Genomic DNA, 16,242 nt, shown 5'->3' on the forward strand with positions numbered 1-16,242 from the left:
GGGTATATGATGACATACAGTAATTACATTCCTTGGAACACCCAGGTATTGGTGTACAAATGCTTTAACTCTTAAAAATAAAATGCATAGTGACACTCTGCAATGAGCTGTACATGAGGCTCCCACCAGCTTACACCAGGATTCTGCTTTTGCATCAGTAACGGATCCTCTGCACTGAAGTTACTTAATTATAGGATGTTTTCTCTTCCGATGCATACAAAATTGAGTATGAATAAAAAAGACCAAATCTTACATACAATGCAACTGGACTGAGCAGTCCTGTAACTCCAGGCTGGGTTCAAAGCACATGGGGAATCTCATCCACTGTTTTTAAACCAGCCATGCTACTGTTAACTAGACGTACATATTAATCTAAAAATAAATAGTCATCCCATGAGACGCACTATATCGTGATGTCAGATAAATATTTCTACAGCACCTATTTCTGTGAGTCCGTATCACACTTTGGGGAGAAACAGCTAAAATGGGAAAAAAATCAGGGGGAAAAAAAAAATGTATCTATCCTGAAACAACACAGTAAATATTAAATATTTTATTATTGGCATGTCATTTGCAAATAAGTAATGACAAATTAATGATGCAATAAATAATAAAAAATAAGTAATAAATTTGGTCCCTAAGCAACTGCAATCTTAGCTGTTTGTCAAAGTCATCCAAGAGCAAAAGCCAAGGAAAAGAGGAGCGGAATCCAGCCCGACACTAGGCGGTCTCCTCGTTCACCAGCAATGGTTCCACTTCCAGCGCTACTAAACCAGATTGCCTTTCCTTGTGCTGACGGTACAGGATGAATTGCACAGTCACCTGTTATTTTGGGGTAAGGAAGTAATTAACTAGGATACAGAGGTAGCACTTGCAGTACTTGCTTCCAATTAAAACCAAAATAAGCTGTACAGAATAAAAGCAGCCATCCATTTAGTTCTGGCACAGACTCTGAATACCACAGTCCGCAGAGGAAAGCTTAAAACTTGCTGTATCTAATTCATGTACTGTAGTGTAAGTATTATCCATTTACTTAATCCCGACTGTGCAATTTTCTACATTAGCATATAACCTTTTCCAAATCCTACTTAACGCTCATTTTCAGTACTTCTTTATGGCAAAAAGTTTAATCATATTTTACTTGCAACACTAGAAAAGGGAACATACAGAAAAACTCTAACTCAAAACTTCAGATCCCCTTGGTTATATGGCTCAAATACACAGGAAAATATCCTTTACTACCTCATCCTCACGCCTGCAAGGGTCCCAAGTGTGAAATTCATTAGAAGCAGAAGAGGAACAAGGTTCATCTAGGAACAATGTCGTGTGACTCAATATTTAATGCTGTTTTCAACACAGAATTGTGCAATTAGACATAATTATTTCTTTCTACTGTAAAAGAGACCATTGGAAATACTGCTAATCTAAAAAGAATTGACAAGTATGTGCTTGTCCTTTCTCCTGATAGTTCCAGCTCTCCAACACAATTATTGACATTGAGGGTACATAGCCCTTAAATTAAAAAAAAGGCGATGTGCATTCAGAAAGGACACAAGAGATGTCTTACTCTTCGGAATTTTTGCTAGATAGTTGAGGAGCTTTACACGAGTACTGAACTTGATACAAACCACGTTGTTTCCTGATAGAGGTACCACTTTAAGATGAAGATATTGTGCAAACCTATCCAGCTATGACCTTCCCTTTTCTTTTCTGTTCTATTCTGTTCTAACAAATATGCATAGCATCTTACAAAACAAGGATTTCCTAGTCGCAGTAAGTCAATATGGAAATGATGCGAAATGGAAAGCAGCAGGGACCAGAAGCCTGCCTTCACCAAGGCAAACCACCGCCGGCCAGCAAAGCGGCAATGCTCTCCGTACGGCAGGGTTTTTGGCTCCTACCTTTTTCTCTCACCTTGGGCACTTTTTTTTCTTTTTCTGAAAGACAGTGATTTCAGCAGCAGACTTTGCTAAACACAGCATTCCTTGCTCTTCAACTTTGATGAAGAAAGTTTTGAGAAGGACATTAGATAGGTGGAAGCGCGTGCAGTAGATGAGGTCAATTAGGGAGCCTCCAACATAAGGATCCGCATGTTTAAAGCACGTTTAAAGGTATGTGGTGTAGAAACAAGTGGCCATCTGTAGACTTGGGTACCTTGTACAAATTCCAATGTATGCTCATGTAAGTTCAGCTTTCATAGAGCCTGGATCATCACTACTGGTACATGTAAAATCCCATTTTAAAAATGAAATCGTTTCTCTGGGAGGAAATCTGACATATGGTATTCTAGCAGGAACACTTTAGATCAGTTAAAATAACTTGGCTGGTAGACAATGGTTGTGAGAAGTTTGAGGCTAATATATGTGATTATTTATAAAAATAAGGAGAGAAGGAAAAAAAAAAAAGTTTTCTGGGAGGCCTGGATGAATGGAGAGGAAATTCTCTACATCCTAGGCAGAGCCCCAAGAATTATCCCACCTTCCCAAGGCTTTCCAGCATCCCACCTCTGAGGCCCCCAACTAAAGACTAGACAGGATTTCCTTCAGAGACAGCAGGTCAGCACTCCTTTTTCAGTCTTTCTATAGTATTAAGTGGGGAATGTTTTCTTCTTAGAGTTTAGCAAATTAGTTTTATAGCATATATAACTACCACTTAAATTTCCTGCCTTTTTCTTTTTTTCTTTTTCATAGGCCTTACTGTACTTGCAACCGAGCACCTCCCCAAGTCCTAATAGTTGCACTGGTGGAAAAAGAAACCGTGAACTGGCAATGAAATTTGCTGAAATCATACTGTGGGCTTGGGACAAGCCTGGGCTGGAGCACTGTGCATTATCACTCTTAGCCACCAAGTTGGCAACATGAACAGAGCTTTTAAGGAGGAAGAAATTATAAACACAAGTTATGTGGAGCTTATCAAACAGTATTTCCAGAACATGTTTTTGTAGCATATGTACTCAGCTGCTCATATTTTTTCAATAAATGCTAAACTGCCAAGACTACTAACTTGCTGCTCAAGTCTGACTTTCTGGGGGAAACTTTAAGACCTAAGCATGCAGGCAGTCTAAAGTGGAGGAGACTGAGAAGTCAGTTTGGTTGTAAAGTTCATGACAGCCACTGAGCTAGTGTATCAAATTTGTTTCATGAAATCAAACAATTTAATGATAATTCAAAAAACGAAACAGTTTTGAGACAGAAGTGGGTATTTACAGGAGCACAGTGAAGAAGTTGTATGTTTGGTGGGGAAACTCTCCTGGCTGAATTGTCAGGTCATACTTATATTCGTCGCACAGTGTAATTAAATTACAAAGTGTGATGTTTTGTAGAAGTATATAATGGATTCCAAGTGGTTGCCCTGCACAAAAGGTGCAAGAGAAGAGTCTGTGTACAACAGCTTGGCTCTTGCTGAATATACTTTGGCTATCTAGTAACAACCTGGCTACACGTAATGAAAAGAAGTACATGTGGAGGATTTGAACACAGTTCTCTGACAATAGGGTGATATCAAGTTAAAAAAAAAAGGAGGGGGGGCAAAAATCTTGGTAAAGGGCTTTGTCTGAACAAGACACAAAGCAGAGTTGTTTGGTTTTGGTGGGAGCAGGGGAGGAAGGATGCAGGGTGAAAGAGGGTAGTAGACTTAGAGAAAAGGACAAAGTTTTCTGGAAAAATTTGCACTAGATTCCATCTCTTGGAAACTTAGTGATGTCTGCTGCTGAAAGTCTAAGGGCAGAACTGCACACCGATTTAGTATTTTAAAATATGTAGGATTGCATCCTTGTGCGCAAGTGAAATACAAAGTAATCATGCACGTAAAATAAAGCTCTAATAAGGTCCACCATGGAACCTTAAAATAGGCAAAGCTGGACTGAGCGTCTCCGACTGACTAGGCGCCCTATCAGGCCCACTTAAACCCTGGGCTTTGTGGTTTCTTGAGAAACTCCAACCACCTTCCACTGCAAAGCAGCAGTTGGAAGGGAACATTTCCTGCAACAGAAAATCGTGTCCAATTTCTAATTCAAACGTGCAATACTATGAAACTCCTCTTAAAATGAAAAGGAGGACAATTCATACTTTACAAACAATTGGACACTTCCATTATTTATTGAAAGTAACTGGCTCATTGTGCAACCAAATAACTTTAACTTTAGACACCAAGGAAACAGGATGACCGTGTTATCCTGTTAAACTGAGCTGAAACAACTCCAGTGTAATCCTGCACTAAGTAACGCTGGAGCTGCTGTTCCAGCTATGATCTGGAGTCCATTTGTTTCTAAAAATAGTCAATGCCAGCCGTGTCAGATGGAAGCAAAAGAACACTGCAGCAGACACAGAGTAAGTGAACTCTTAATCCCTGCTTGGACCTTGAGAAATGAGAGTTTACTTTCTACCTAATGAAACTCTGGACACTATCAGGAATAAAGTCTACTAGAATTAGGCAATTTCTGCAACTACTCCTCAAAACAGAGACCATCTGTCACACAAATGATCAATTATGAAACACCTCCCTCTTAGAAATTATGGCTTTTTGGTTTAATTCCTGTTTTCCAAAATGCAGGTGATCCTGTTCTTCATTTTCTGGTCCAACATGGCATACCAGTTTGTTAGATTTTTTATTTTCTTGCTTGGCAAGAGACAGTAATGAAGCCCTCTTTAAAAGCATTGACTTCTATACCTTCAGGGCTTCTCAAAGCAGGAGGTCTGCTTTTGTTTTCTCTTGATTACAAATACTTCATACATTTTCAACTAACACTATATACTTGACTAGATTCCTGTAAGCTCCTCAACCTGATTTGGAAGCATCTGTTTTCAATACAATTTGAACTGGAGGACGATTAGCAAGATTGGATTCAGGCTCCAATCAAGACAGAACCCAGAAATGAATGTCATGTGCACACTGGCACTGCAATCCTGGGGCAGGGTCAGAGAGGGGGGGAGGTCTGTGGCCAAGTTCCTTTTCAGAGTACATCATAGGAAGGCATCTGCAAATATGCATATAATGTACTGTAAGGGTCATCAAGATCAAGTTCTAGGGTTTTTGGGGTAAATAAATACTGGCCAGTTTATGTTTCCAGCTGGGGGGGCTGGGGGTGGAAGAAAGAGTCACTACTGGGTTCGTGGAACAAAAGGCCTGAGTGCTCAAACCAGCCACATGGGCTAGCAACCCTGAATCCCTACAGTCCGCTCATGTGAAAGAAACAGCATTGTCTCATAAAACTACAATTTCTTTCGAAACGGGCCATGAACCACAGTTTAGTCTCACCACTGGTGGAGTATTATGTTCCCACGATGCAGAATGTTTTACTAAAGTGCCCACTTAAATCGCCATGGCTGGAGATGCAGAAAACACAGATGGCTATGCTGAACGACAGTATAATTTAACCGTCCATCCAAAGGCCAGGGTCGGCCGTCCCATCGCTAGTCTAATTGGAGTTGCTTATGAAATTACTTTAATCAGAAAAACAAGACTGATGCCTGGGAATCATAACTTCTGGAACCGTTCCAGGTAAATCCGGTAAAGAACTTCCTTTTAATATGGAACGGATTAACACAATATGCTTCAGCATGGTCCTGAAATCACTCTTCATTTTATCCTGTTTTATAGTTTGAGTTCATGGCGCTAAGTACCAAAATGTTTTCAGACACAAACCTAAAATTCTTACTTCAGGAAAAATCAGAAAAATCTCCTCTTTATACTATTTTAAGTGAAATACAAGCTATAGTAACAAGACAGGTGACTATAAACCTATAGCAAACAGTAAGATCAAGTATCACCACATTACCATTCACTAGGCTTTTAAAGCAAAAGTACAATATTACTCTCAACACTTTGCTTTTAACTTTTTGATCGCAGAATTCTAATGCTCAATCTAGAAAGAGCACGACTAACAATAACTAATATACTGTGGACATCTTATGTATGTCCCCTGAATATAAGAATAAAAAATTATAGTGTTTTAATTTTGCTCAGGACTTTCAAGAAACTGGCATACTAATCTACATAACTGTGTAGTCAGTTAGCCCTTAGCATGAGTCAAAGAGCATAGCTGCTGGTTTTCAGAGGCACCCAGTGTCTCAATACAACTGATTTTGCCCTGAATTATACAGTTAAGGGGAGCTGCAGCATTTCTTTGTTAAGTGCTATTTTCTGAAACGAAGTTTGCCAAAACCTCATAGTTTGTCTGTGACGTTAATGCAATCTTGCAATAACAAAGCCATAATTCTATATTTGCATTTAAAAACAAGCAGATTTGGGGTTTGTTTTGGTTTGTTTGTTTGTTTGGGTTTTTTTTGGTTTTTTTACATTTATCTGACAGCAAACCTAAGAAAAACAGCACAATGTGCAAAGACCCCCCAACTTTTAGTATACTACATATTAGCTACAAGATATAAATTAACCTGTGCAATGTAGCTTTAATGTAGATATTTTCTATAAACTTGTTATTCTTATCAAGAAATATTATTATAAAAAGAATACAAATTATTGTTCAGAAAGAAGATTTTATGATCAGGTTAGAATCATAGAAAAAATTTTGATTTAAAAAAAAAATCCACTTAATTTCTGATCTACTTATTAACAAGCCCATCCTGAGAAACTCTACAGGAAAAGGATACAAAAATGTCTAGAAACAAAACTCCAAAGCTCCCAATGAGCCATGGAAGATGGTGTAAAAAGTAGAGGGCCCGGAAGGATTCAGTAGCTGGCATCTTTAAAACAAGGCTCAGTCCGTATGTACAGTTTCCCATCATGGCTAATGCAAACAGCAGGTAAGAGGTGCCTTCTGTTGATCTTCTTTGGAACTAAATACAAAGAAGTTTTTACAAATACAAAAGAAATGTTAGAACATGTATCACAGTAGCCAGTTATAGATAATTTGGGCATTTTGTACTATAACACATCCAAAGACTTTCAGTCATTCTTGTCCATCTCTTCCTGGGCTCTGAATCCTCTGAGCTTAGTACTTTCAGCACATATCACTGAAAACTACAGAAGTTGTTACAGTTCTTAGAAGCAGCTCCAGTTAATGTAATTTTTATGTAAGTGCAAAGCAGCAAGGATAATCTGTTTCCAAATGATATTTAGTTCGTAAGAAACCTGTTGCTCTATCAGTGTGCTTAGTAGACCTTTTTGAAAATATTGTGGTATTCCAGCTGTGAAGGAAAAGGTAGAGTGGGAATATGAATAGGCTTGGAAATGAACTAATCATTTCCATAATCAATTAATTAAATGCCTGTATGCAATTGTCAATGTAAAACCTTCAGGTCTTTTGCTGTGATTTTTTTCCCTTTTTTTTTTTTTTAATATACTGATAGTGAAGAGGGTGTTGGGGAAAAAAACGTCAGTAATGGCATCTTTGTGAAAAGGGGCTAAAATTCTAAACTGATTTTCCTCTAATTCTAACTTTTGATCCCATGATTGATTACTTAAGGTAGAATAGTTTGGAGAAAGAAAAGGGGAGACATCACTTGCTCATGACAATAATCACACAAAGCATGTTTCTGTTCATATCTGATAAATCCAACTGTAAACACTTCTTCCTTGGCCAATAAATCCTCTTCCATCAAAGTCCATAATTTTCCTAAAATTCTCAACATCCTCCTCTGAATGGGAAAAAAACCAAAACTTTTTCTCTTTACCATTTTAGACAGTCACAAAAGCAAGGTAGGCTTTCAAATTCAAGAGAGCTCACTGTTAGGGAGAGTCCAATATCTAAAGCAACAGAGAGTATTTTGTAAAATATACAAGTGTATTTAGCCAAAAACCTACTTACATTTTTATACAGCTGAGGAAATCTACTTCCCAAGTAAAACACACAGGATATATAGCCACAAATGAAGCCTGACATTTCAATCATATCGAGAGAGTTCTGAAAAAGAAAGGTACATATATTTTGGCAAGAATGTTTTCAGGCATTTCAGAGGATTAAATTGAGAGTCCACTGGCTGATTTTTCTGGACAGAACTCCTTTCAAAGCAGTTCAGTGCTGCTCTTCAAATGACCAAAGAGGGCTAGAAAGGGTTTAATCTTTATCTCACAACAATGCATACTGCTGCGTCATAGCCATGACCGAGATCAAAACTAGTGCCGGGCTTTAGGATACGACACTAATATCAATCCAGTCCTCCTGCTAAAAAAGCCTGGGCACAATAATTCAAACCAAAACTAAGAACTGTAGCTAGGGCCACTGAAAAAATGAATCATCCTGTCTGGAGAAAGCAAAATACTCATTTTTCACAGTGTAAGAGTTGTTAGTTTTCTTACTCTAGCTGTGTTTTGAAAATAAGCTGCTTCCCTGCTGGGCAATGTTGCTGGATTACAATTATTTTACTGGCATTAGTATGAGGGCCATAAAATTGCTAGAATAGCCTGTGAACTTTCCTGCTGAAATGACAGCAGCAGCAGGTACAATTGTAATTTTCCACTTTTATTGATTTCACTTGTGACTCTGTAGTCTCTACATGGATGTCTACAGTATTTAACGCAAGCAGAAACACAACACGTATACATGTTATTTCACAGAGCAGCACATCCTAGTGACCCAGGGGACAGAATAAGCCCAAAACACAGGATGCTGCTAAAAGCAGCAATTTTATAACTTCTTTACTTTGGGATGTATGGTCCATAGTTGAAACATCCACATAGTGCCACATTTACAACTTCTAAATCATTGTTAAAAACATCATCCAAATTTCTTTAAAGCTCAGAATACGCAATCTTTTCAAGACACTTTTGGGTGCAAGTTTTTTTGGAATGGAAGCAGGTAAGAACTTACATTACTCTTTTCAAATACTGTACTCTGGTCTTGTTTTCTTAGTAACAGCTGACAGGGCAAAATAACACATGCTGCTATGCACACCGTGATCCATGTTATACAGAGATTCTTCAGGCTTTTGCTGCCTAGAATGACATACAAACAAATCAGCTGAAAAATAACATCTGCTGTTGATTTAAGGTTATTTTTTGTATGCAATATAAATACGTAAATTTAAAGGTACAATTTCATGTATCTTCTTGGCAGCAACGTATGTCCACCTCTTTCTTCTGGGCTCTGTGCCCACCTCTGCTCACTATCATAGTTGTACTGTGTCTTCGTGCAACAACTGAGGGTAGCAGTGCAGGAACAGGAGGGCAACTCCCTAAGTGGGCACTGCTACCGAGAGAGAGAAAATCTTCATACTCAGCTCATCTCTTATAAATAAAGCTGATAAACAGAAAACTGCTAAGCAGAATAGAATGTAACAGTTCTTTCAGCACATCTTGATTAAAAACTGCAAAAGCAAGGATATTTGAAATTTAAATTAACAAAAATATCTTTAAGATAAATACGTAACCTAAGTGCTCCGCTGGACCAGTCTCTATGTCCATGGTTGGCTAGATATTGAACCTTATCGAGACCCACGTACTCAAAGACACAGACTCCATCTAGCAAGTCTCCATAGACACCTACAAGACAACTTGAAAATGGCAGACAACCCTACAGAACTCTGGAGCTACGCTATCTTCTGTATCTACAAGATGCTGGTAAAGTCCTGCAGTCACTGTTACCAGTGGAACAAATTGCTGTACGGCATTAGCAAGCCTGTCCTAAAGACTCGCAGTCTAAATAACACAGACTTAGTAGTGCTGTTCCACAGGCTGCACCTTGAGATGCAAAATCAACCAACCTGTAACTGCTCCAGAACTGGGTACTGAAAAGCCCTCTTTCACAGCTCTAATCACAGTACCGTTTCTCCCTCTCCAGCTATGCAAGCCGTTGAGCTGAAACAGGCACTGGTAGTTAAAATGTACAGAAGCCTGTGTTTGTTTTCAAGAGTAGAGAGCAGGGAGGAAATATCTTCAGCACTGACCTATCTCCAGGTTTATTATCAGCTCCATATTGAATGAATCTGCTTTATCCCTATTTAGGCTGCTGGGCAGGCATCTGTTTTACTTCAGCTTTTTGTTACCTCTGCTGCACCATGGATGTGCTTTGATACTTTTTTTTTTTTTTTTTTTAGATTGATGAGTTAATGTTTTTGATTTGATACAATGTGAACAGAGCTTTCTGTCTTCCATTTCACTCAAAACAGTAGTCCATTGGTAGGCTGAATACTACAACTACTGCCAGGACTTTATGAAGCACAACTCAAGTAACTTTATTCCCCTTGAATATGTTTTTTAACTGTATGTATTGAAACAGAACACATGAAGATGTCAAGATATTTTATGCTATAAGCAAATAAAGTCCGGTTTCAAGCAACATGGAGGAAACTAACTGAACCACACAAAGAAATAATGCTTGCTTTCAACTTATACCTATATTTAGAGAGCCGTAAGTAGATAGTAAAACCGTGGAGTAAGTTAAAATATGGAACCAGATTCCACAAAACTACCGCATTTTGTATGTCTATATAAACTGAAAGTACGACATGGAAAATATTTACATCTATTATGTGGGTAAGAAAAAAGAAAGGCAGAAGACAGAGAAGAGAAAGGGCAGGATTTTCACAAGAGCCTGAGAAAACTGGAAGCAACAGACCTAACAACTTCAACCAGAATTTGTGCACTCTATTGTTTGATCCCTCTGAAAAAAACGTATTTAAATGCTGTAGAAAATATCAAAGAGTGTGTGCTGCATTATGGAGAACATTTTAATTGTTGAAAAACCTTACATTTTGTCATCTTCTGATTCTTGAGCTTATAGTAGACAAATTGTGAAATCATAATTATATCCATGTTAACATAAAAAACAGCAGTGACAATCTGAAAGAGAAGATACATTTGCTTGTTCAGTATACAAATAATTCAAAATACCTTAACTGCATGGAAATTTTGCTTCATAATTATCATGTGAATGATAAATAGCAAAGCACTGCCAAAAAAAATTAAAAAAAAAAAAAAAAAAGAGAAAAAAGAAAGCGTTTCCAGTACAAAACAAGTTAGACTGCTGCAGATGAACACAGTGTAAACCTTATGCAACAGGGGCTTGCCGACACAATTGCAATAGCTGGTCATTTTCCAGGATGCATAGCACAAATTCCTACCTGGGCAGACAGATAAATCCTTTCTGCCCAGAAGCTTAAGTCTGTTCCACTTAGTTTGCCAGCACTTTGGAAGCTACTAATCTTACGCAGTGCCTCTTCCCTCAATAAGACAAAACTGACACTCTCTCTTCCCCTTTTCGTATTGGGGAGATGGGACGGTTAGTGCCACACGTTAAGTTGTAAAAGAGAAGACAACTCTGTCCACCCTTGGGTCCATCTCCAGCTTGTGAAGACTTCTGCAGGTGACTGACACATACCTCTTTCTCTTTTAATTAAGAGTCAAAAATAAAAACCGCAGATAAGAAAGTTTCTGATGCAATTAATGTATTGCTGAAAACAACTGTTCCTTTCTGAGAAACCCTCCCCTTAATGAAGAAAATATATTTTCAAATTAGTCAGACATTAACAGCTTCGAACTAGTATTTCTCTAATAAAAATATTCCCTTAATAAACAGTTTTCTTAAAAACAAACCAACCAACCAAGAGGAAGTTTAAAGAGTAGCTGTCCCAAAACAGCTTTATCTGTCACAAGCTAAACAACACAACTTCCATCCAGCCCCTTCCAGCCCTATTCGCTCTGCAAGCTTACTTTGAAACTGCAGCTCAAAAGAAAATTCCCCGCTTCATTCATCAAGTAACACCTCGTAAGTTTCTCTGAATGTTAATTACAAGCGTGAAACAGTTTCTACAACACACAACAGTAGCAATGTAAATATTTAGGAAATTATGACTTATTTTATAGATGGTAGATCAGTGAACAGAATACAAAACTATTTTCTTTCCTAGTGTGTACTTTGCTGTGCAATATGAAGTCATCCTAGAGTTTAAAGAGACAGTTTGAAAAGGATAAATCAAAAAGTAGGAATATTGACAGATTACCTGAATTGGCAGTTGATTTGTTAAATAGCAGCCTACGAAATTTGTAAGATCTCCAGCTATCCAACACAGCAGAAAGCCCAAAGACAGTGCTTGATCCACTCTTCCATTCTGACAGGCAACGTATATTTGACTGGCACAAATTCCAGAAGTAATTGTAAAACAGCGTAAGCAAAAAATGTTTAATAAGCTCAGAAGCACATTTTTCAAAATCTGAATAAAGAAAGATCAAAACTCTAACCACAAGAGACCTATCGCAGCAATACTCCGCTTACCTTTTGAAGAAGAACTCCGTATCACTATAGCTCACCATGTCTTACTCTAACATAACAAAAGACTCAAATCACAACCTCATTACTGCTTGCATGTGCTCCTTTTTTGTGGCCTGCACTGAAATACCATTTTCTGGACACCAGAACTATGCCATAAGCATTTCACATTCATCTGCTGTAAATACCAGCCTTTAAAATACCGAAAGAAGAAAACCACTGTTATTTAACATAGAAGGGCTAAGAAGGAACAAAGCTTCTAGAAGAGCTGACAACTACACTTATGCCTCTAAATTGGAGAACTGTTATTCAGATTCACAACGGGGACTATGAAGCAATCCCAAACGTGAGTCCATTAGACATATCTTGATGAATTCCATGCTCACTAACATGACAGTTTTAATGTAGAGCCCCCTTTCAACTAATATTTCTGAAGCTCAACAGCTTACAAAGCGTGGTTTTATTTTGCTTGATTTCCAGAGCCCATTTACTAGTTCAGTAAATTATATCCCCCTTATGGGGACAGGCTTTGGAGTCAATCCCATTTTGTTTCAGGCATTTTCACCTGCTGGGAGCATTTCTACTTTTCCTTTGTCATCTCCTACCTACATATTTGAAACCTGAACCCAGTGCCAGCGACCAAACAGCAACTGATTTCACACTACCGAAGTGCTAACTCATGTGCCGTTTCTGACCTTTTCTCAGTCCCAATTTCATTGGCAGGAGCCAGCACGACAGTACTGGTGACAGAGCATGTGGTTTAAATAAACACTGAGCCAGCTCCTGCTGCAAGTGTGCCTGCGTGTGCACACACATCTCGGGGTGGAGAAGATAAGAGAGAAGAGGTGATTTATTCTCATTTGCTCTAAGTGGCAGAGATTAGTGTCAAGTCAGTACAACAGAACAGTACATCAAGCGCATTTGTCAACCACCAAATATTGTTGCAAACATGAACAACATGCTTCTCTGGCATATTATATCTGTATTATGCAGATAGAGAAACATATCCAAGATAAAATAATAAAAAAAAAGGCAGCTTTTGAAAAAGGCTTCAGGCAAGATTACTCATGTTTGAATCTGAGGACTGCTTAAGACTTTAAACTTACGGTAGTGCAGCAAACAGAAAACAGACAATGGAAATCAGTCCTATGACAACGCTCCAATACTCCCACGCATTCTCGACACATTCTTCTAGGAGATGCCAAATCCATGGTGTTCCATTTATGCACAATCTCCTCTTCTCTATTGGGGAGATATTGAAAGCATGTGTATACAGCTGAGAAGCCATCATTCCTGGACCGAGATTCAATTTCAGAAGTTTATTTCTGCCTCCGTTTTTACCCCATGCAAATCCGCAAATCCGTTTACCAATGCTGAATATCCTCTGTGAAAAGACCTCTGCATCCAGACGGATGCTTGATATCACAGTTATTTCCAATCTCATAAACGAACCTGCCAATTTCAAAGAAATAAATAGAGCCAGTGTGAATAAGACATTAACTGTACAATGCTTGCTTATGTTTATTGCTTACAGAAGAGAAGTTAGACTTCCAAGAAAGAAAAATGCTTTGTGGTCCATCACATTCATTAGCCCTTGACAAATATGCAACACTCCAGATTTATATCGCTGTAGCATTTTAGTCTGAGGTTGTGTTAGACTGAGACTGCCAGTTACACTGAGGTGCCAGCAATCTGCTACAGGGTAAAGTAAACCATGCGGTTTATTTGCACTTAAGACCAAAGCTCTGATTTTCATGTTCAACATTACGCCAATAAAGTAACAGTACTTTCTTTAATGGTACTAGCCCAGATTCTGAACACTCTACTTACACTTACAAAACATAAATACCATGTTGCTTTCTGTGCAACTAGTTTCAGGATAATGTTATGAAAAAGAAGTCACTTAGATTCCAGATGAGCTCTAAGGTCTACTTGAATCTAGCTAGCCCACCAGACTAACTAGTGATTCAAAACACTGTCAAACAGTTTGCGTTATTTAATGCTCCAGAGGAAAGACGGAAAGCATAAGAAACTTGCAGAAGGCAAACGTAGAGTACTTCTGCCCCCAGAATGAAAAATAGTACAGTACAGCTTAAATTTTGAAGCAAGGGAAGGTTGAGATTGACCTTTAAAAATATTTTCTTGTAGCCAATTATAATAATTCTGAATATTTTTTGTTCCTGCTGAAATATACATCCTATTTGAAATTTCAATATTTACTCAGAAGGCTAACCACTAGAAAATTGAAGAAAATTTTAACAAAAATGGAGAATTACCTATTACTATTCCTTGTAACTGACTGCTGACAAAAACCAGCTGATATCTTACTCATTCTGATGATAATTTAAGTCCTCTGAAGGTTAATAATTCCTCATACAGAGGAGTCTAAAATCAACTAGCTATTAAGGAAAAAAGCCAGAGCAAATGCACTGTTTAAAACAACAAACAAACAAACAAACCAGGTTCACCTGTTTAGTATTTAAAGCTAGATGTAGAACCAGTAACAAGAAGGATGGTGAAAATTTTTAAGACCATTTGGAACATCTCAGATGCACAGTGAATTCAGGAAACAGGAGAAGTAATACTGAGGGATAAGAGCATTCCCCTAGAAGTGAATAAAGTTATGCAGTATCTCACAGGCAACAGTCCCCAAAGGCCTGATGTTTGTAGCTGGGATTTTTGATGTTCTTAACACACATGGGGACAGGGCTTGGAAGGGCTGCCAATATACCCTTTCTGCAACATAACAGGTCAGAGCCACCCTCGTTATGCGTCAAACTACTTTCAAATCTTGATAAAGTTTCACAAAGTTTGTTTTCATAGAGCATCATTCACTGTAAAGTTAGGACTCACTTTGCTAGTCATTGAGAAACCTGCTTTTTCTTTTCAAGAGACTTCAGATATCTGTGGCGTTAAATGCTGGAACAAGTTTTCTGCAGAAACTGGCTGCCTCTCAAGAGAGCTGTCATCATTGGACCTACACCAATTAAATGATAAAAAAAAAAAAGAACATGTATTCATACACTGAGAATTCACCTTAGCCTATTAGATATATTCAGCTTATACTGGTGAAGTTATTACACTTTGTAGCCATCTTTGAAAATAATTTTTAAAGTTAAAAAAAAAAAAAAAAGTTGCAAGTCATGTTTCAAGCAAGCTTTCCCATTCTGGTACTCTACAGCCAAGCAGGGTTTTACCACCCACTAAAAAGAGAGAAACATCAAAGCACACACACTACTTAGGAGGCAGGTTTTAGGCATGAACTTTCAACCATTCATAAACATTGTAACAAAAACCTTATACATTTTATTATGCTTCATCCCAAAACGCCCATTTCAAGCTAAGCAAACTATGTCAGATGTTAAAAAAAAAAAAAAAAAAAAAAATTGAACATGGTGTTTTAAAACCATGTCTGAAAAATTAGGTTTAACATGGTATTTAAAACCATGTCTGAATATCATAACTGCAGTTGGACTCATGCATGCAGAAATTCTCTTATAAGATCAAGGACTATGTGGCAGCAAGTCTAAACAAGGCAATTCAGACTTAACCACCTGATCTTATGCTATACCCTGCTCCAAAACCCTGCAGCTATTATGGAAAACCAAACAGTTTAAAAAGTGGTAGGAATTAGACAGGCCACTTACACTTCCCAGATGACTGAAGACTTGAGCTTTGGCCTCCTGCCACACAACACACTTAACACATTCAAAGCATGTGGATATTCTTGGGTTGTTATTACTTAACATTTATGCAGCAGAATAACGTCCGCTTTGCCAGTCCTTGTGACCGTATTTTTAATCTTACAATAATTGCTACTTTTCTTAAATCTTCAGCAAAATACTCTGTCCCAGTAAGAGCCCTATCACCAAAACCAACAATTCCACCAGTGGCTAGCACAACTGGATGCCGTCAACTGAACGTATTGGCCACAAAACCTGAACTCCTCCTGCCGTTGCTGGGAAGGCAAAAGGCAACGGTGTCAGTGTTCGATCTTCAGTTATTTTCACACTTGGACTGGGCGTGCCATATTAGGATACACCCTTCACCGAATAAGCTCCATCTTCTGACACTGAACT

General features: G+C 38.2%; 1 protein-coding gene across 1 annotated transcript; it reads right to left on the reverse strand.

The window, feature by feature from the left end:
* Positions 1 to 720: 720 nt before the first annotated feature.
* Positions 721 to 13,607, reverse strand: LOC309594177 (lysosomal amino acid transporter 1 homolog; the record flags this gene model as incomplete). Its single annotated transcript, XM_082319567.1, has 7 exons — positions 721 to 822; positions 6,609 to 6,794; positions 7,766 to 7,861; positions 8,768 to 8,892; positions 10,647 to 10,737; positions 11,898 to 12,027; positions 13,270 to 13,607. The coding sequence occupies 7 exons, from the start codon at positions 13,605 to 13,607 to the stop codon at positions 721 to 723; spliced, it is 1,068 nt and encodes a 355-aa protein (XP_082175693.1).
* Positions 13,608 to 16,242: the final 2,635 nt, after the last annotated feature.

This window comes from Platalea leucorodia (genome assembly GCF_965183815.1).
Source record: "Platalea leucorodia genome assembly, chromosome: 8".
Classification (NCBI taxonomy): Eukaryota; Metazoa; Chordata; class Aves; order Pelecaniformes; family Threskiornithidae; genus Platalea; species Platalea leucorodia.